The sequence below is a fragment of the Musa acuminata genome, chromosome BXJ2-6 (assembly GCF_036884655.1).
Source record: "Musa acuminata AAA Group cultivar baxijiao chromosome BXJ2-6, Cavendish_Baxijiao_AAA, whole genome shotgun sequence".
In the NCBI taxonomy this organism is placed as follows: domain Eukaryota; kingdom Viridiplantae; phylum Streptophyta; class Magnoliopsida; order Zingiberales; family Musaceae; genus Musa; species Musa acuminata.
The window spans coordinates 11,102,486-11,124,210 of record NC_088343.1 but is presented as its reverse complement, the minus strand read 5'-3'; the positions used below and the strand labels follow the sequence as shown (position 1 = coordinate 11,124,210).

Below are 21,725 nucleotides of genomic sequence, written 5' to 3'. Positions count from 1 at the left end.
CCTTTCACGACACATGGAAGCTTCGAGTGACACCCATGTCGACTAGAACAGAGCTACTAGCTCTGTTTAAGAGCCAGGATTCTTGATGCATTCGATGTGCAGAGAGGAATGAAGACGTTAACAGAGAGAAAGCGAAAAGGATAAAGATCGATTGAACAGATCCAATAGGAAATCTCGAATCGGACATTCTGCCCATAGTTTACTGAAACATAACCAATTTTGGAAGACATAACCTCTGGTTTGCAGCTCACAAACTGCTGCATTTCTAACTCTGCTACTTGTGCAAAGCTTGTACTATAACAATCACTATGGCTATTGATTACACAATTACCGTTTAGCATGATGCTATTGAGTGATTCGTCTCTGCTGCTGCTCTCGGTGGCAGGACAACTCGGTGCGGCACCGCGTTCCTTGTCGGTGCTTCTGACCGCCACCCAGTTGTCGTCCCATGTCCAAGTAGGGCTGCTGCTGCTGACAAGCTGTTGGATTCTTGCTGACGGATCACAGAATGGGTGTTGGGATGGTTCCTCGTCTTGGTCGGGCAGTGACTCCCAGAATGCCAGGTCGAGCGTGCTCTTCGGGGAGACCCAGCGGCGATCTGTATCTGACTTCGACGGAGAAGTTATGGACGAAGAAGCCACGAATTCATGCTGGAGGAGCTGCTCCGCCGTCCACCGCTCCCTGGGATCCCTCTTCAAGCACTTGCTCAAGAAGTCCTTTCCCTCCCCAGAGAGCCAGCTCGGAAAAGCCGGCACGTCCGGGGAGAATGCAACTCGATGAATCGCGGCGATGGGATCGGAGACGCCCGGCCAAGCGGGGCCACCGGTGGCCATCTCAATGATAGTGCAGCCCAGCGCCCACACATCGGCCGGGGGACCCTGCTCTTCTCCGCGGGCGACCTCCGGAGCCATGAACATGGGCGTGCCCCTCAACCCCTCTTCATCCTCCTGAGCAATCAAGCGCGCGCACCCCAAGTCGGCAATCTTGGCGTGCCCGTCGGTCCCAACCAGGACGTTCCGGCCTTTGACGTCGCAGTGGACGACGCCTTGCGAGTGAAGATACACCAACCCTCTCAGGATCTCACAGCTGTAGCATCGAATCGCGGCCTCATCGAGCCGACCTCCCTGCTTCCCGATCTCGTCCGACAGCGAGCCCCTCGGAGCATACTCCAGGAAGAGATTATAGTAGAGACCGCCGGTAGACCCGTGTGAGCTGATGTCGAACCCGAGGCAAGATACAACGTAAGGAGAACGGAGGGAAGACAGGATCCTCTGCTCCCGCTGCAGGATGGCAGAGCGACCGAGCTCCGCGCACTTGACCGCGAAAACCGCTCCGGAGTCCAAAGCTGTGGCGAGCGAGACGGTGGCGGAGGATCCACGGCCGATGACACGGCCTCGTCGCCACCCACCGATTTCCATTCGGCGAGGTGGATAAACGAGAGATTAATGTTGTACGACTGGCTAGTTTTGGCAGTGTCGTAACATATATAGCAGCGCGATTAAGACTCGGTTGAGTGTGAGCTTTCTTACGCAAGTGTCGAACGCAGAGAGGTCCTCCTCGGATGAGCCAAGAGGCGTACCACCTAACAACGAGGGAGTAACGCATGGGGGATGAGGTCACCCGCACCGTGTTTCGCAAACCTCATCCAACGTCAGGCCGACGACGACAACACTCCAACCACGAGACACTATTTCTTGTTGTGACACGGAGAGGACGGTGTGAGCCGTCTTGATTGCACGCCGAACAGTACCTAAGATCGTTTCTCCTCCCTATCTCTCTGCCACTTTTCCCCCTAACCACATGCTTCGATTCTGAGGTTGCGTTACGCCAGCACATCTCCCACCGCTGCGTCAGCCATAACGTAAGAATTGGATTTGACGCATTGATCGTGATCCATCGAAACTATTGCTTGTCGACTTGATCGAGCACACCACGTGCTCGCGATGGGGACCGGGCGAGTTGCAATGATGGGTGGGCGAGGTTGGTGGGCGGTGGTGTTCATTGCGGAAAGCAGCGTCGACTGCGGAACGAAAGCTGTGAACTTTACGTACGTGGCTTCTTCCATGCGCTTCGTTTCGTTCAGGGGAAGGAAATAAATGGAGTAGGAACGAAATCTCGATTTAGCACGTCATAGAACAACACTTTCTTCGAAAGCTAATCGTTTCTCCAAAAGATCGCAGGTGACATGTAAAACATTGTAATAGAAAATAATGACATCAATATTATACGATTGACACCCAACCGTGGCTTATAACTTGAGAAATAACATGTGCGGAAGAACCGGTGCCCCCTCACCTCCGGCCATCGACAAGAGCATGATCCCGGAAGAGTCACACGAGCCAATGACAATGTGCATTATTCACTGACAACAAGGGTCATTCTCTCGATTTCTCCTTTATGGATCACTTGTCACAAGCAGTCTTTCAAGAAAACTATCACACTCAACTACATAGGGAATTAATCCTAGACGACATGGTTCAGTTCTCTTTTTTCCTCTTTTCAAACTCTTAACACAGGGCTTGCTTGTATCAAACATGCTCTAGCCCTTACATACGATGCTATCGCGATCATCCTTCCTTGACGTTGCCCTTGAAGAGGCATGCTCACCAACCCTTGACATAGATAAGTCCTTGAACAACGTAAGGAACTTCCTGACTAGCCGCTAGTCACACTCCATCGACCACTTAGGTATAAAAACTAGCTCAAAAGCCTAAAGGGGTAAACATCTCTATTATTTTTACCTCCTAACTAATTTTACCATCAAAGAGGTCAGGTCAATAACATCCCCCAATGCTAACCATTTGTGTAGGGACCTCGACGAAACTAAGACGCACATTGGAATCATATCAATCGGATTTGCTCCCCGCTCCAGCATCCTCTCGTGACCCCTTATGGGCCCTTCGGATAAGCTTGTGCTTTCGATACCAAATCATGATAACTCCACAACAACATCATCAAAGCAACAACACATTGTGCTACTAATCGTTCCATCTCGACTTAGGAACCTTTGATAATGATGAAGGATAATTCTAGGCATTAGTCAATTGCAACTTTCCAAGGTCTGACAGTTGTTCTGCATTGACTTCCCCTTCCCCTGCATGGGTTCTTTGCACGGACATTCTTTCATTTGATCTGCAACACCAATCACAAATGCATGCTGAACTTTAACGATGACTCAAAGGCAAGGAGCAGCTTATCGCTCTCGAGCCAATCATCTCCTTCCTCTCTCTCCTCACATTTTGAGTGAGCCCCCACAACAGTCAACACGAGGGAAAAGAGACCACAGCTTCGCCACGCTCTTAGATCCAACACGTTTTCCTTTTGGCTCGCTCAACCACCCATCGGCATAGAAACGTAGGACGTCATCTCCATTTAGTTGGATGTTGGCCCTCACCATGGGCTGTCGATTTAGTACACTGGTGCGATAGAGACACATTGTTGACGCTTGCATGCGGTTTTGATAGGGGTGTTCATACCAATTTTGACTAAATCATTGAGAGCTTTTGATTAAGATAAGAAAGATACAAATAAAAAATAATTCAAAATTGATAATCCAGATTCATTAACCAGTTCATAGGAAATATTATGGCAGTCAATCTCATCCCGTTAGCTGATCGCTACAAAGGCACCAATGTAAAAGACAAGGATCGAGTAACCTGCCATAGGCAGCAACATGGAAGTCATTCTGACTGGCCCAATCGACTTATGTGGATAGTAATCCATGGGCAACCTTTTGGATCCCCCCTCTCATAGGCGACATATCATAAAAGGTCATTCGGATATGTCATCCCCGTGGACAAGATACCATGGGAAAGGCTTTACAATCGTTACAAATCTATCGTCCTCATGAACAAAACGTCAATGAAAGGCATTACGATCGTTAGAAGCCTACGGATCCTATAGACAAAATGTTAAAAAGAAGGCATTATTATTATTACATGTGATTTTTCTCGATTAGACAAGTATAAAAGCCAACCCCCCGCGTTAGTCCAAGTAATTCCATCCCAAAAGCTAACTTGAGAGTTTGAGGGGTTGGATCAGAAAACTCTCACATGACACTGACTTCATGCAAGAACCCAACAAGGAGCCAAACCCCCGCCTCGGTTTGACTTTGGGACCACATCAGATCCTCGAATCTACCTCTGATGTCTTGGTACCCCCTTAATTACTTCGCAAAATGCTCATGCGAATCCACCTTAGATGACGTTACACCTTCGGGTCTAGACCAAACCTGACCCGCTAACAATTGACGGTACATTCCCCACAACATTGATTAATCGATTTATAATTTTAAATAAAATCGATTCGATTAAATTAAATTAATTAATCAATTTGAATCACTTAAGATGATAAATTTAAATAGACTAATACTTTTTAAATTAAAATCGATTCAATTCAATTCGAATAAATTAATCAAATCAAAGAAGAGTGACTATAAATTGAAACTTTTTTTAAAATAAACTAATTATTAATTAGTTTTGATTTTATTTTCTAATTCCATTTTAACACTCGTAGGTTTTGACCCAGAAATCCTCCATGTGCACGCCCATAATAATGACCCACAAAAATGATAGTCATATTTTGTATTTTTTTATGATGATGTTTTGTGAATATTATGATTGTAAGTTTAATTATAGAAATTCTTCAAAACCTTATTTTGATATGGTATGATAAATTCCAAGCGGCATGATGTTTAATTTGAATTTTAAATGACTAACAGAAAAGTGATGGCCCAATAAACGGCCCGGTTAGGGACAAAACCAGGCCGGAGAAACGTGTCCACCGCATTTGGCGACCCGGCCGGGTTAAACCCAGGAGAAGAAGTGCATAGATTGTGGGAAATCCATCGGGGCCCAGGCGACGTTCCTTTGCCAGGGGAGAGGGTAAACTATCTTCCGGACCGTATAACAAATATCTTCGAACACATCAGCACGTGCCACGCAAGCAAATGGAGCGGCCGAGTTGAGTCTCGGAAGATGGTAAATATCCCGGTGAGGTCGGTTTGTTGGCCATTTACTCCGCCTCCACGCTCCCTCCTCCCCCGCTCTTCCCGCGAAGGCCTTCCCCAACAAACCGCCCCTCGGTCGCTCCATTCTTCTTCCCACCGCTCCACCCGGCTTCCCTGCCCTAGCCAATTGCTCCGATGGTCTTTCCGTTTTCTCCCCTTCTCCCATCATACCCACCTACTTCACCTCCTTCCCGCATGCTCTCCTCTTCCTAGGCTTTGCGGAGGGATTCTGTTTGGCCGGCCATGGAGCCGTTGTGCGAGCTGTGAGGTGCCCAGCGTGGCCTCGTCTACTGCAAGTCTGACGCCGCCCGCCTCTGCCTCCCCTGCGACGCCTTCATCCACTCCGCCAACGCCCTCTCCCACCGCCACCTCCGCGCCCTCATCTGCGACCGTTGCCTCACCCAGCCCGCTGCCGTCGGATGCCTCGACGACCGCCACTCCCTCTGCCAGTCCTGCTACCGGGCCGGACCGACGCCGGCGGTTGCGGCCCCGGCCATCGCCACCGCCCCCTGAGCTTCTACTCCGGTTGCCCCGCCCCACCCGAGCTCTCCGCAATGTGGTCCTCGCTGCTGGGCCTCTCGAACAACACTCCTCCTCAGGAAGGCGGCTTGGATAAGATGGCGATGATGACCATCGACCAGAATTGTGCGAGTAACTGCTGGGGCGCCGGGCAGGCTGTGAGCTCGGGCATGTTGGGTGGGCACGAGAACTCGGTCGCGAAATTTGATCCGTGGGTGGCCGTTGCTTCTTCTCCGTCGATGGCACCACCTGAATCCAATTCGGTGCCTCCCTGTGGACCAGAGCAACAGGGTTTCTTTCACAGGGAATGCAATCTGCCCAAGGTTATCTTTCTATTGACTTTCTCAGCAAGCGCATTACATCATCTCATTTTGTAGTACCAATTGTGGTTCTCTGTCTTGGTAAATAAAAGGTGCAAATTTCTATTCTACAAACATTTAATTTCTAATTTGACTAATTAATGCTTGCATTGGCTATTTTGACACACTCAATATGATGGCCATTCCTTTTCTTGAAAGTCTCAGATCAAATACCAGTATTTCTTTTCCACCTTGTTTGTAGTGATTCCAAGAATATCGTCCAGTCGATAGGAAACTTTTATTCACAATACTTGCTATTATGTCATCCTTGTCTATCTCTTTGAAAGTGGAGCAAACACATATATTTATTTGTGCATTGAGCCTATGTTGTTAATCCGGAATGTCATGATGTTATTACAAGATGATTGGGCATGCTCAGTATTTAGATTTTCTTCATATTGTATAATATTTTTTTGAGGAGAATATACTCTGAAATCTGAATTGTAAGTCTGTTGTACTAGAACATTCATACAATGTGATGGCAGATGGGATTTCCAGCTCTCAGTGATCTTGGGATATGTTATGACGGCGAGCTTTGTCAAGGTTTTAGCACTGGCATCGCTGGCTTTAACTTCCATTTCCGGATACAGAATTAGATGACTTTGTCATGGGGAAGAATTTGTCTGTTGCAGAATCGAGAGCACATTAGAGGTTTCCTCTTTTTACTAACTTGATATCAGCTCTACTTGTTGGTTAAGATTGGGCTCTTTCTTATATTTTTCTTTTTTGCTTTTCTTCTAATTCAGACATTAGAATCTCTGCTTTAGTAATATGTCACTACAACTCATTTGCTTTCAATTTTTTTTTGAATTACTTGCCAGTTTTTTTTAATTTTGCTTCAGCAGAACAATTGGTTGTTTTTTCTTGCTTATTTCATTAGATCTGCAGAATTAATGAAACATGCATCAGAACGGACGGAAATGCTCTATATCTGAGAGCTTCTGTCACATCCTGGATTTTTTTTTTTTTCACACAGGCCAAATAAATAAACATCACTTTATTCATCATCTATAACCATTTATTACAATTCATTTATTTATCAAATTACAAATAGAAAAGTTAACTTCAAGAGTCATCCAAGTGGCTCTACCTAGCGGTAGAGGAAGATTCGCTCTCCACTAGAATCCGATTTAGTACTAGAGGGAGGCTGCTCTGAAAATCAAAAATAAAGAAAATTCAGCAATGCTGAGTAGGAACCCCAAAAGTCAAATCAAAATAAATACATGATCAAAATTCAATCAATCATCCCATTAGCGTATATCAAGTACCCGAAGGAGCACTCCCCCAACAGCGGATGGAGAGGCTTTATCCTACGGGATGAATTTGTGTTCTCCTAACAGCGGATGGAGGCAAACTCATATCACACTCCCAACAGCGGATGGAGTGGTGTCCCATACCCGCCAAAGTGGGGACACGTTCCTCCCAACAGCGGATGGAGGAACCGTCCAGCCGCCACGTCTGACGGCCCGCTAATCCCCGAAGGGAATCACCTTACCTGCTCTCGGCAGGAATATAATCTCACACTGGTCATATCCATTTCGGGATGAAATAACATATTTAAAACATCTCTTTAAAAAATCATCAATATCAAATAATATAAATTAACCCTCAATTGACTTGAACTCTAGTTTAATCGATTCAATTGAACTCGATTTACTAGAGCCTAACTGAACTGATCTCTAATCCTTATTTAACTGGTCTGGAACCACCCTAGACTAATCAAGTCTAGTTTAATTCAATCAATAATTGGGCTCAAGTTCAACAATAATATTGGGCTAGATTGAGCCAGTCCATCTACTGGTCATGTGCATTATACATGATTGAACATGCATTACATAAAACTGGCTCAGCCTTGACCCCATGGACTAGTCATAGCATATACCCATTAACAACATAAATGAAAACATAATAATGCATTAAAAGATAGATGAGGAGAAAAGCTTTAATACAAAGAAATAACATTCTCAATTTGACTAGAAATCATAAGACATTAAAAGAGGGACTAGGAGATAAGTTTTAACACAAGGAAATAGCTTTCTAAATTCAAATAAAAATCATGTTTTCAACACATAAAATTTCAACATATTCTAGTCATATTTTAAATCATTCAGAATAATATATTTTAAATTTCAGATCAAAGAATATCAAAAAGGGATTTTAGATAACATATTCTAGTCTAACAAGATTTTAATCCAGATAAGATTAAAGATAAACTGTAATACAGAAAGTATATCATATAAAACATATACCTTTTTAACATATTTAATTCTACAATAAAAACCTTAATCATGGGTCAAATAATATTATGAAAACTTTAACTGATTATTTTAATACAAAAAAATTTGACATTTAAAGAATTGATGCATATTTTTCAAATTATAAAACTTTCAACATTTAAAGAATCAAAATAAAAGCTAAAACTTTTAAGAAAGGTAGGGAAACCTACATCTTGTCAACAGAGTGTAACTCCTCGTTCTCTTGTCAACAGGGTGTAACTCCTCGTTCCTCCCGCTGCCACGCTCCACTAGGTGAGGAACGAATGATAGAGATCCCTCCCCCTTTAAATAGGAGGAGGTGAGCCTCTATTAAGGGAAATAAATTTTAATTTTCGTATTTATTTAATATAAATTATTTTCATTTAATATACTAACAAATATGATATCATCATATTTGGAATACTTACTAGTTATTTCCTTAATTCATATCAACAAACACGGAAGTAGATTAAGATTTCCTTAAATTATAATAACAAGTAAGGAAAGAAAATCAATTCCTAACTTAAATATTTGATGTGATTACAGCTTCAGTATTACATAGTTATGGGTTTGGATGTAAGAGTCCGAACTTTCTGCTATGTTATCCCACCTCTGTATTTTCTTCAGCTAACAAATTTCTTACAGAGAATATAGTAAATTGGAACGGTGTTAATCATAATGTATATAGTTTGTTTCTAGTTTTGAGGCAACAGCCACTTTGAAGCAGGTGCAATCTGCAACTTCTCTTGTTTACATTAGAACTTCATACTTTGAGATAGAATACTTCTATTTATGAATCTTCTAACGGCCACAGATTTCCTTTATTCATGTACAAATTATATAGTAGACAATGTTTTGATCTATTTCTTATGATCGATGTTATATACTGGCTACAGACCTCATCTTCAGTACAACAAGATTGCATGGCTCTTCAGTCATCTGACATGTTTCAGCCAACCAATGCTCTGGGCAGATAGGGAGCAGCAATGCAGATCCATCATTTATAAATGTCGATAACAACAGAAGTGGCAACTTCATTTTCCACACTGGAAACGCCTGCCCAATTATTTCTCTTTCTCTTTCAAACTTGACTGGAGAAAGTAGTGCGGCTGATTACCAGGACCGTGGGGTATCACCAACGTTCCTCACAGGTGAGTCAACATGGAATTCCAATCTCGAACCTGGACGCCCACAGGCGAGGAATGAAGCAAAAATGAGATACAATGAGAAAAAGAAAAGTCGATTGTAAGTGGTTTCTTTTGGTACCAATTTAATGCTCAATGCAGAAATGCATTTTATTATGCCTTCTGAAATTTATTGAGCTCCAAGTCAGACCCAACCTCTGCTAGATGAAACTGACACAATAAGACTCAAAATTTAAACTTACTAAGCTTTTGCATGCTTTAAGTTTTTAGGGATGTTATATATGATAAAGAATCAAATAAGATGTTATTTCAGAAGCATGTTTTGCATGTTTCATCTGAAATATCTTATTTACATGTTAATGATTTCTGCTCATGGAATTTGGCTTTGGATCTCTAACCTGTATATCATGCATGAGATTTCCAGGTTCAGGAAACAAATTAGGTATGCTTCACGTAAAGCTAGAACTTATGACAGGTTTGTAAAAGCTGATGAAACTTATGACTACGATCCTCTTCTAGCCGGAAACACCTGAACCAGTTTCAAGGGCGTTTTTATTCTTTACAACTTGTATTCAGATCAGGTATGTCAGGCAGTCTATTTCTGCTTGAAATTTCAAGTTTCTCTATGATAATCTACACATAATTTTCCAAGGAGAGGTGACATATAGCATCAGACTTAACAAGTTTAGCACATAATCTACTCATGCTTCTATTTTGTGTTTCCCTCTTTGTTTTACTGTTATAGGTAACAAAGATTTGATAGTTCAGGAATCTGTTCTATGTTAAGCCTTTAGATAAAATTATTACTTTTCAGATAAATCTAATTACTTATATGTGTCTTCATATAATTATCTTGAAATTCAAAAATAATTGGGAACTCGTTTGGGGTTTCTCTTTCAGTCTATTCACCACACAGGCAAGCTAATTTTTCTTTTTTAAGGTTTTCTTTGGCTTACCAGAAAATTTTCATTTCTTCATCCCTTTGATAGAAATCCTCCTCATTAATCCATCCCTCTTGCTGCCTATCAGGACCCACAAACAGAGACTAGCAATAGAAAGCAATGCTGAATTCATCTGTCACATGCCAATGATACTAACTTCTGTCCGCATCTACTGTGTCTCTAAATATTTATTCTCCAAAGTGGTCCTCTATTGCCTTTGTACTGTCTAAAACTTCCTAGCTGTAAAGTTCAGAGAACACCACCTCCTTTATCTTGATCATGAGCTTCTCTTTTTGTATGTGCAGGATCGTATATAGCAATGATGCATCTTCACTGGACAACCTTCTCAAGGAGGTTATTCGTTTGGGAGTTACCTCCAGCCAGGATTATTTTGGTTCTTCTACTTGCTCGGTTTTCCACCCTATACCATTCTTTGAACTCGCTAAGAGTTCCCATGTGTCTTTACCATTCTTTGAACTGGTTAGAGTTCCAATATCTCTTGTTCCAAATAGAGACGATTTTGGATAAGTTAGATTATGGAATCTGTTCTAATAAACGCTTATTATTAATCCTTAACGGTGACATCTTTTCTTTTTGATTGTTCAAAGCTGGATATGTTCCTGTACTATGAAATTGGAATAAAGAGAGACAACATCAACGTCCATGAAATTGGCCCGATGAAGAGTTATTATTGAAGAGACAACATCAATGTCTATGAAACAGCAACGTCTAAGATGCAGTGACAATGATGTCACTGAGGAACAATGATGTCAAAGTCGCTCAGAATCCACTCAGCGGCAGCATCATCACTCTTGTAGATCTCCGTGCCAACATCAAGCGAAGTCCACTTCCTCTTCGCTGCGGTTGTGTTAGGGTCCTACTTACAATGCCCAGTATCAGTCATCGTGAATGAAGGTTAGCAAACACAGAGAGAGACAGAGAGAGAGAGAGAGAGAGAGAGAGAGACGGCATAACCTGATAGAAGTAGAGAGACTGGGACAGCCTTCCCACATCGAGCTCCCAGGTCCTGGGATCACCAACCCAACCCTCGCCCGGCTTCGTTGGGTACCCGTACTCCGCCCACGCCGCATGAGGCAGGATCTGAAGGATCTCCTGCGGCTGGGGGTTGCTGTAAGGGTCGCAGGACCTGTAGGGCTTCTCCGGATTCAGGGCGTTCCCTGGGGAGCAGTACACATGATAGGCTTCGTAGGGGAAGTTGGCAGTGTCAGTCCGGTGAATCCGAGTCCCGTTGGGTAAGGTGTGGTAAGGGGGGCACTCATGGAGGCTGTCCGCCCGGCACCACTTCTCGGTTTGGGGATTCAGTATCATCTCGCTGTACCGGGTGACGTCGCTCGTCACGTCCCCGTCGCAGGGGTCGCCGTTGTTCTTCCAGCAGCTGCCCATGTCCATCAAGTAGAACTGGCTCGCCGAACCTCCGCCTCTTTTGATGTCCAGCGTCAACCTCATCTTGAAGTTGGGCGATTCCGGGATCTGCATCGCAAATGAGACTCTCGATGTTGTCTCTGCAAGGGAAGGTAGACAAAGAGAGAGAGAGGAATTGAGTGGCTTACTATTGTGGTCATCCCTCTGGTTTCGTAGTGGTATCCGCCAGAGAAGCCCCTCGTGGCGTCGGACCTCAGGTAGAGCATGAGCCAGGGGTACGACTTAGTGGTCTTGAGGACATGGTGGAAGGACCAACCACCCTTCCCCAGCTCCTTCTCCCATGACACCGAGAAGTAGGAGGCGTTGTCAACTTCCTCGCCGATATCACCATCGAGATCGTAAGTGCCGTAGAACCTCCCTGAAAGCTTGGTGCCGTTCAAGATGGTACTGTCGTGGAACACCAGTGGCTGGTTCATGCACCCCTTACCGAAGCAGGGGAACCTCGACTCCGGCGGAAACGGGCCGACCTTGTTGCCGTCCTTGGGGCACAGGCCGGCGGAAGTGTCCAGATTCCCGTTCTTGAGCATGATCATCCAAAACTGCCAGGGCGTATTGTCATCAGCGACCTCGCACTTCTTCCCCAAGTAGAGCTCCTTCTGGACGGCATAGAGGTCGACGTTCTTGAGGCTTTTCGGTGGCGCTTCCGGGAGATCATCGCCGAAGCCGAGCCTGTTGTCCTTGTCGGCTACCTTGTGCACCACCTCCGTCTTGTTTACTGCAACACAAATCCGGCAACACTCAAACTGTGACTTGTCGGGACGCAGGCGAAGAATGTCGCCCATTAAAAGAAAGAGTGATACAGACCGATGTCGAAGCAGTCAGCGAGGCGGGGGCTGCCCATGCCGGGGGCTTCTTCTCCGACCTCATTGCAGAAGTTCCAGGCCTCCAAAGCCACCCTCAGTCCGTCTCTTTTCATCCCAGGGTCTCCCACTGCCGATCTGGTCTTTGGGTTGCCTCCGCTGCATACCAAAGAGAGAAGACAACAACAGGCGACCACAAAGAGTGCCCCGCGAGAACGGAGCCCAGCGGAAGTCCCCATGGAAGCCAACAACAAGCAAGGATGGCTATTGTGTTCAGAGTGAGGAGAAAGGAAAGCAGGTGAGAATGTGGCAACGGGATTTGCTTTGCGTCCAAGAGATGATGCTTCACAGAGTGTTATCTTGCCGTGTAAATAAGGGGGCTCGTCCAGAGGTTTTTCTTCCCCTCTTTCGTTGAGAAGAGCTCGCGGAATCGATTGTGTTGTTACTCTTGATTTCGTTGATCGTATAAGATTGGATGAGATGTGATTAAATAGATTTTCTAATATAAATTTTGATGATTTAGTATCTTCTAAATCTTTTTTTAGATGATATTTATCCATTTCCAAATTAGTACAGCAATTTGTATATACAGTTGATTGATTAGATCTGATTATATGAATTTTGTTGATTTACTATCTTCAACGGATAATGGTATTTATCCATTCCCAAATTATTACAGCAATTTATATGATTAATTTTCTTCTCCAATTATATATATAATACATATATCTATATAATACATATATAAATATAATACATATATCTATATAATACATATATATATAAATGCATATATATAATACACATATATGTATGTATGTATATATATGTATGTATATGTATATGTATGTATGTATATATGTATATATATGTATGTATATATATACATATATATATATATATATATACATACATATATTTATATACACACATATATATATATATATATATATATATATATATATATATATATATATATATATATATATATATATATATATATATATATATATATATATATATATATACACACACTGCAAGGAACCGAAAGCAGAACGTACAACAGCGAAAGCAAGAAAAGAAAGCAAAGTGCATCGACAGAGAACCTTCAGAAGCGCTCTTTATCCTCCACCTTTGCCTCTTAACACCTCCTTCCGACCATGACACACCACTGCAACGCCTCGTCTTCCCTTCTCATCGTCCACAATGGACTTCCTCTCCCCGCTCCTCGTCGCCGTCATCGTTTTCCTTTCGATCGATACCCACACCTTGGCACAGTCCAGTCTCTGCCGTACGTCCTGCGGCGCCATCCCCATCCGCTACCCCCTCGGCATCGACGACGGCTGCGGCAGCCCCTACTACCGCAACATGCTCATCTGCGCCAACTCCTCCCGCCTATTCCTCCGCACACCCTCGGGGACGTACCCCGTCGCCGCCGTCGACTACACCGACCCCCACCTCGTCGTCAACGACCCGTCCATGTGGAGCTGCCGCTCCTCCGGCACCGACGGCGCCGTGCTCCGGCGCGCGGCCAACCCCTTCAGCCTCGACACCAGCACCCGCTTCTCGCTCTCGTCCAAGAACGACTACCTCTTCTTCAACTGCAGCGGCGAGTCCGTCATCGTGGAGCCCAAGCCCGCGTTCTGCGAGCGCTTCCCCGACCGCTGCGACTCGGCCTGCGACAGCGCCGCGTACCTGTGCCGCAACCCGCCCGAGTGTCCCGACGCGCTGGCGGACCGGCGGACTAGCTGCTGCTCCTACTACCCCAAGGCGTCGGAGTCGCTGAGGCTCCTCCTGCAGCACTGCTCCACGTACGCGAGCGTGTACTGGAGGACGGTGGGCGCCAACTTCCCGCCGTACGACCAGGTCCCGGAGTACGGCATTCGGGTGGACTTCGAGATCCCGGTGACGACGAGGTGCCTTCAGTGCGAGGACGTCAGGCGGGGCGGGGGAACCTGCGGGTTCGAGACGGAGTCGAGGAGCTTCCTCTGTCTCTGCGACGAAGGCAACGCCACCACCTACTGCACAGGTAACTTTGCACGTAATTAATTAAGTAGTTCTTCTAGCTAATTGCAGGGTAACTTTTAGCTTTTGCAGAGATATATAGTTGCATTAAGAATCTAAAAAGGAAGTAAAATAAAGGAAGACATAAAGCGCTTTATTATGGTGGCTTCTTCGCCCAGTAAAGCATCTCCGTAGCATCGCTTTTTTCCGTTCTCTCAGATGTGTTTTAGCTCGAATTTCCAAAACGTTGATCAAATGACATAGCATCCTCTGAACAAATCACGAACGTTGCAACCCTTCATCTGTTACGTTCGGACTCTTTTCTTTAGCACAGTTAAAAGCATTTATTTGCTAATTGAATCTGCGTGTTGCACGGTAGATGGCACGTACAGAGGGCGTCGAGCATCAGCTGCAGTCATTGCAGGTAAGGATCGGTTTATCAGTATGGATGTTTTGCATTTGGAAGACTTCTTCTGCGTGTAACGAGAAGCATCGTCTTCTTCTCAGGGACGGCCACTGTTTCGGTGGCGGGTGCAGTCGGGATCGGAGCTCTCGTCTGGTATTTAAGAAAAATAAGGAAAAATAGCGCGGTGACTTGTGGGGTCCAAAGCAATGAGAATCGTCTATTTTAGATTCCTTTTTTTTTTTCTTTTTTTTGTCGTGGAGATCTTCTTTTCCTACATGTATTAGACATATTTTTCTTGTTTTACGTCAACATATCATGCTTGATCTGAAGATGAATTTGGGTATTAAGCGTTGGGACTACTCGTGTGTACGAATAATTAATTATATTTTGATAAATATTAAAACAGTCCGATGGCACAATATATTTGACCCGAGTTACAGTGGTGTACAATTATCATGTATATTAGCCATCATTAGTTGGACTGCTACTCAAATTCCGAAATAAAAAATATATATGATATAAGTGACATATTGATAAAATTTGAATTGAAATTATTCATATATTTTTATTAATAAAAATAGAAAAAAATTATTACAGGCAGACATGAATTGCTTGCTTGCGTAATAATACACAAATCTAATTCAGATGTCTCCATAGAAAATATTTATGTTGACTCGACCCGCTCGTCGCGAATTTGTGGAGCCCAAACCGGGGGGCGTCCCGGTCCGACGACGTGAGTGTAAAATTACAAGATCACCCACTTCACTCGGCTCCGTCATCATAACGCGGACGGGTCGATCGAGTCGCCACCACGCAGCGTCGTTCGTCCGCCACATAGTTACCACCATCGCGGTGCATCCCTACGGCGCAGGTGAGCGAGTCCTCTGGTGCGGACGGGCCCGGCGCCATCATGTCTGCTCCAGCCACGGAAGGGGCCGCCGCGACGGCCCTCCGCTCGGTGCTCACCCGGGCCCAGCAGGCGGCGGAGCGATGCGGTCGGTCGCCGGAGCAGGTTCGAGTGGTGGCGGTCAGCAAGACGAAGCCCGTATCCGTCATCCGCCAGGTCTACGACGTCGGCCACCGCTGCTTCGGTGAGAATTACGTCCAGGAGATCGTCGAGAAGGCCCCTCAGGTTCCCCAATTTCTTTATCCTTCCCCTTCTTTCTTCGCCTGAAAGACTTCAGATACATCTGCGACCTAGATTTAACAAGATGCATTCTATATCAAGTTTGATTCGGTGTTTGAATGTTTCAAGAAGCCTGCCTCGATCAGTGTAATATATGCTCTTTTGTTTATTGCTTCCCTGAATAAGATGATGCAAAATAACATGTTACCTGGAAAGAAGTCCACAACCCTAATCTTTCTGTTCTTGGAAATTGCTTCACTGTAGCTTTCGGAACTTTGTTTTAATCAATGAAATCGATGCGGCATAGGATGGTGACGACAATCGACCAGGAAGTATCAATTTGAAGTTCAAATCTTGGACAATCCATGAAGACTAAAGTTAGGTAGTGCCATATCTGTAGAAGGATAGGAATGTGAACTTTGATGGATCAATGAGTTTTAGTTACTTTATGCTTGTTCAGTTGAATGCTTGAAATATTTGGAAGCATGGAGAGAATTGAAATTGCAGATCACAATAGTCTGTCGAGGAAGTTTCTAAGTTCTAACAATATATATATTTATTTTTATTTTGTTCAGGGAGTAGTTGGAGTTATCATATGTGCAGAAGTTTCCAGCAATATATATTTATTTTTATTCTGCTGAAGGTATTAACTAGCTTAGCTGGTAAAGACTTTGATGGTTCATTGCAAGGTCCTAGGTTTGAATCCCGCATTCTTCACTTACTCTTTGCCAAAAAAAAAAAAAAAAAAAAATCTTAGACTGGAAGGTTTTTACAATAAAAACAAAGCTTCCAATGAAGCAATCAAGATTAAAGTGCTAGAATTTTGAGCATGATGAGTGCGGGTGCTTCTTCCATTGACTAATTAATATCTTTGGTTCAAGCTAAGAACAATTTTGACTTGCAATCTATGTATACTCTATATTTCTGATATATGAGACAGATACATACAAAATAGTATACATCGTAATGGCAGATTCTGGGATTGTTGTCCCATATTGACAATAGTTTTAGCAATACCATTCCTTGACTATGGGATTTAGTCAATGAGATACTTGTTTAAATGCTTTCTAGTAGTGTTTTAGTAGCCAAAATTGTCACCGAATATTGAACCGTTTCTTGTACTTGAATTAAAAAACTTGGGGCCTCAACTGTCATTTGTAAAAATTCTCTGCTAAAATCATTTTTATATGTAAAATTTTACCTTTTTTTTTTTTGGCCTTTTTCAGCTTCCTTCGGACATTGAGTGGCATTTCATTGGTAACTTGCAAAGCAACAAAGTGAAATCCCTTCTTGGTATTCTTCTAATGACTATCAAGTTTGTCTTAAGTTGATTTGTTCCTTTATATGACCCTAGCAACTTATTCATCTTGACATAAAAAGTAACTCTTTAAAATTCTTGCAGGTATAGGAGATGGTCTATTGTTGAGACTTTTATTGATATTACAGATCTTTTTTTTCTTGCTCGTTGCTTTTGTTTGTTTTGCATAACACCAGTTCAATAATATGTTCAATGATGAGTACTATGTATTTTACTTTAAATTACCATTTAATGGAAGTAAAGTTCATAATGTACCATTTGGAATGTCTGGATTAACTTTTGTGCATCCCACTGAAAAATTCTTCTGTTTCTCAACATTGATAGTTCTCCATGAAAGAAAATGTAATTAGGCTATCCATGCATATCAAGAAACTGCCAAGACAGTTGATCTTGATCCAACTCTCAAAAAAGTAAGTTGGAATCGCATATCTATGTCCCATCTGATATGCAATTTTGTAGGACTGTAAAATGGTCTAGTGACATAATTTTACTGTTGTCTTAATTTTTTAGTGTCTTTTTATATTGTTTAGAATGTAAGCCTCTGTTGTTCATAATGCAGCTGGTGTTCCAAATCTTGATATGGTTGAGAGCGTAGATGATGAAAAGGTAAACTCAATTGCATGAGTAGTTCATTTAAATTCAAATTCATTGTCTTTTTACCCTTTGTTTTGCATAATGCATATGCAACTAAAGTAAGAAGCATGATATTTTCCAAAGAAAAAGTCCAAGATTTCCATGTTTGGATTACCATGTTTCTATTAAGTGCCAAAGACAGACACAAGGTGGGATTTTTACAGGTTTAAGAGACATTTAAAAACAACAACAAAAAGCATGCCATAATGTCCCAAGTATTTGGAGTTGACTGTGTGGATCTTTTCCACCATAAGGTGATAATCTCTAGTTAAATCAAGAATCTTCAACTCTCTTTTTGTTATTTGTACTAAAATTTCTTAGATCTTCCTCTATCTCTTTTCACACACTAAATCTTATCGATTCACGTCAACCGACCACAACATCTACATATCACAGTTCAATCGAACTCAAAGTACAAGCCGCAAAGAAAAAAGAGTATCACAGAAACCGTGCAGGTTCATACAAGTGTGGTTCCCTTAAAGGAGTAATATTTCTGATCCCCATCTTGTTTAATGTCTTTATCTGCTAGTTCATAAAGGATCGAATAAAATGGCAATTATTAGCAAAGTCTGCCATTTTGCTCCACGGTGCTCTGTATTAATGTTTCTGCTATTTAATCATTTAAACCACCATACTTTGTTTTGTAAAGAAAAGAAAGAGAAGAGTTAGCATTATATCTGCAGCTCTATCATCTCTAGCTATAAGTAACAATATCTATCTTTTTTTGTAATCTACAGATTGCTAATCATCTTGATCGTATGGTTGCTAGCTTGGGAAGGAAGCCTCTGAAGGTCTTGGTGCAAGTGAATACTAGTGGAGAAGAATGTCAGTAGTAAAATAAGTTACTTGCATGATAACATTGCCACATCATTCATTTCTTTGAAAATAAGCATTTATCATGGCATTTATGCTATAAGTTGCTTTCTGACTATATTGTCTTTTATGATACTCTTTTTGTTTGTAATATACACTCTCTTTTTGTTTGTAATATATACTTAAATTATTGTCTTCAAATGTCTTAGACAGCACGGGCTCATATGACAACAAAATTGGCAATCAATTGCATTCAATATTGATATTATTGGCGGGTCAACCAAATGACTACAAAGTAAAAACCATTAAAATGATTTCCAATATTTAGAGTACCTACAAGCAAGATTCCAAATATCTAAATGCTTATTGCCAGTGCAATCTGATAGATAAGTAATCCAGTTGAATATTTATCTTGAACATAGGGCATTAGACATTTGTTTGATTATATGTAAATGTATGAGAGATTGTCCAACAAGCTGAGGATATCCAACTTGGTTGCCATTTGCCAAACCTTGTTTAAAAATAATATCTGACAGCATGTAATGATGCTTGACAATTGAAAGAACTAAACTAGATGCTCTTTGCTCTTTCTTGGTGATATGGCAGATTACTGAAAGATTATGCAATATTTTGCAGCAAAATTTGGTGTTGATCCTTCGTATTGTGTCCAACTGGTGAAGCATGTGAAACTTGGGTGCCCAAACCTCATTTTTGCTGGTCTAATGACAATTGGGATGCTGGACTACTCTTCCACTCCAGAAAACTTCGAGGTAATGTTTTTTCAAGTGACCATACTACAATTATTTTCCATGTTTTTGTTAACAGTTATATTTGTATGGGAGCAGACACTATCAAATTGTAGGACTGAGGTGTGTAAGGAGCTTGGGATACCAGAAGAGCAGTGTGAGCTGTCTATGGGAATGTCTGCCGACTTTGAGCAAGCTGTAAGTAATAGGGTTAGAGCCTATGGCAAATAAGAAGCAAGATTTGTTGTGTTGATTTGGTCATAGCAGAAATGTAGAATGGTAGATGATGCAAAAATATAAGAGCTAATTTATTGTTGTGATTATGACACTAGGGTTAGAATGGGCTTGGCTGAGGAAATTGAACCACAAGTTAAACTAGAGTGTTTTTAGATTTTTTCTTTCCTCTTTTTCCCATTACCTTGGATCATTTTGGTTTATGATTGTAGAAACTTAACAAATTTAGTTTTGTCTAGAAGTTCCTCTGGTTGAACTGAATTGACCTGTGCACATTACTAAATGTCAACTTACATCTGACTTTAAACCATTCTTGTGCTAGAATACTCCAGCATGACATAGTTTGTGTTTCTCTGCAGATTGAAATGGGGAGTACAAATGTTCGGATTGGATCGACGATATTCGGAGCAAGAGAGTACCTAAAGAAGGACAAAAGCCAGTGAGCATTCTCTTATACTTTCCTGACCTAAAATTCCATGCTTTCAACAGATTGTTAGATGGTTTTATTTATCAACTCTGAACATGAGAACATCAAGCACAAAACATGTTGTAAAAGAGACTATTAATTTCTTCCGTATTCGGTGTGACCTTCCTCTTTCCAGCAGAGCAAATCTTTAGTTCACTATGTAGCTATACGTTTTCTTTTCTGCTACAGGTAATCGCCAGTAATTCTCAGCTACATAACCATGCTCTTGCTAGCTAAATCTGTTGCTTAATTGTGTAGTGCTTCAGTTTGTGAGTGTTTGGTGTTGAGCGAGCATTCTAACTTATCAAGAAAACTTGTGGCTTGCCATATGCATATGTTGTTGGTAAATAGTTTCGATAAAACTGGTTTTTTCTTGGTACCAATATATCTCTTTTTTAACTATTAGAATGTCGGGGGAATAATTTACCAGTAAAAATTCATGATCAGGAGTGCTGTCTTCGTGTCTGGCACCGAACAATGTGTGGCTACGAGGTACTTGGAATACTCATGATTTCTTGTTCCCACTCTTCCATATTGCTAATATGTTTGGAATGCAGTTTTATCTTCTTTGACAGTGGAAACTATTAGGATATGACATTTGCATCATAAATTCTCGCTACGTAATGCGGTAAATTTTTTTCTTCTGATACCATTTTTTGCATTGTTCTTATCAAATGCCACAATTTAGGACCTCTGCCTTTTTTTTTTTTCAATCAAGTAACATCATAAAATGTTAAGAAAGAATATATTTCAAGTTTCTAAGTGATGAGGAAATAATCTTGTAGGAGGAATATATAAAAAGAAGTCTCGACAACGGAATTATTACTAAATATCATGAATTGTAACGGTGAGGACATATACAATTGACCAACTTGAAGTAGTAAATGGTTTCCACTAAATTGGTTTTTTTATTTTAAATTTTAATCAAAGTATGGTTAAATATATCCTACCGTTTGCTCGCCACCCTCGTCATACCCTTTTCTAATGTCATTGATAGTGATTTGTGCACCCTTATCACCTAAGTCATCTTCGTGCATATGCTTTTGGTCGCACACATGATCAATTGTCTTCGTTGTTGTCGCATTGCCCTTTGCTAGTTGCCTCCATCATTATCTTTAGCAAAAGGGGTTAAAAGGGGTTACAAGTAAGAGTAAGGGTGCGCGAGTTGCCCTTTTACCCATCGTCTCTATCATTACTATCACTAACCTTAGAGGAGGTGTTGTAAGTGAAGAAGGAGAAGGCACGAGGGCGAAGATGATGAAAGTGAGGGCAACGATAATAGTAGAGGAACAGGGGAGAAGAGGCAAGGATTAACGTGTAATGGTACAAAGACGATGATAGGAGCAATATCATCATTTATTAAAAAAAAAATTTATAATTTTTTTTGAAAAAGGAGGTGTTACTTGAAATTTTTTAAAAAATAGGAACTTTTTATGCCAATTTGCCCTACTTATTATGCTTAAGATTTATTTATTTTTAATTCAGTTCACATTATATATATATATATAT

General features: G+C 42.0%; 4 protein-coding genes, 1 long non-coding RNA gene and 1 pseudogene across 12 annotated transcripts; 4 read left to right on the top strand and 2 right to left on the bottom strand.

The window, feature by feature from the left end:
* Positions 1-56: 56 nt before the first annotated feature.
* On the bottom strand, positions 57-1,467 carry LOC135613844 (mitogen-activated protein kinase kinase kinase 18-like). Its single transcript, XM_065110863.1, has one exon. The coding sequence runs from the start codon at positions 1,416-1,418 to the stop codon at positions 57-59; it is 1,362 nt and encodes a 453-aa protein (XP_064966935.1). The 5' UTR covers positions 1,419-1,467.
* A 3,561-nt stretch (positions 1,468-5,028) lies between these two features.
* On the top strand, positions 5,029-6,843 carry LOC135614793 (zinc finger protein CONSTANS-LIKE 10-like; annotated as a pseudogene).
* Positions 6,844-9,391: 2,548 nt separating this feature from the next.
* On the top strand, positions 9,392-10,803 carry LOC135614794 (uncharacterized). The gene is made up of 2 exons (XR_010487747.1): positions 9,392-9,867; positions 10,533-10,803. It is a non-coding gene; the product is annotated as an uncharacterized LOC135614794 (long non-coding RNA).
* LOC135614792 (uncharacterized) lies at positions 10,772-12,885 on the bottom strand. The gene is made up of 4 exons (XM_065112534.1): positions 12,475-12,885; positions 11,799-12,385; positions 11,203-11,718; positions 10,772-11,104 (listed from the first exon to the last, which is right to left on the bottom strand). Exons 1-4 carry the CDS (start codon positions 12,707-12,709, stop codon positions 10,979-10,981), a joined length of 1,464 nt encoding a protein of 487 aa, XP_064968606.1. The 5' UTR covers positions 12,710-12,885; the 3' UTR covers positions 10,772-10,978.
* A 751-nt stretch (positions 12,886-13,636) lies between these two features.
* Positions 13,637-15,405, top strand: LOC135614789 (uncharacterized). Its single transcript, XM_065112525.1, has 3 exons — positions 13,637-14,499; positions 14,854-14,898; positions 14,982-15,405. The coding sequence occupies exons 1-3, from the start codon at positions 13,677-13,679 to the stop codon at positions 15,104-15,106; spliced, it is 993 nt and encodes a 330-aa protein (XP_064968597.1). The 5' UTR covers positions 13,637-13,676; the 3' UTR covers positions 15,107-15,405.
* Positions 15,406-15,617: 212 nt separating this feature from the next.
* On the top strand, positions 15,618-20,868 carry LOC135614791 (uncharacterized). 8 transcript variants are annotated; one of them, XM_065112527.1, is made up of 10 exons: positions 15,639-16,012; positions 17,233-17,299; positions 17,884-17,930; positions 18,695-18,782; positions 19,407-19,540; positions 19,616-19,714; positions 20,110-20,189; positions 20,475-20,559; positions 20,664-20,708; positions 20,774-20,868. In XM_065112527.1, exons 1-10 carry the CDS (start codon positions 15,791-15,793, stop codon positions 20,786-20,788), a joined length of 882 nt encoding a protein of 293 aa, XP_064968599.1. In that variant the 5' UTR covers positions 15,639-15,790; the 3' UTR covers positions 20,789-20,868. The 8 variants fall into 8 exon arrangements, 7 of the variants coding, with proteins under 7 accessions (XP_064968600.1, XP_064968605.1, XP_064968598.1 ...); XM_065112526.1 differs by having other exon boundaries at positions 15,631-16,012; positions 20,664-20,868; XM_065112529.1 differs by lacking the exon at positions 20,475-20,559 and having other exon boundaries at positions 15,644-16,012.
* Positions 20,869-21,725: the final 857 nt, after the last annotated feature.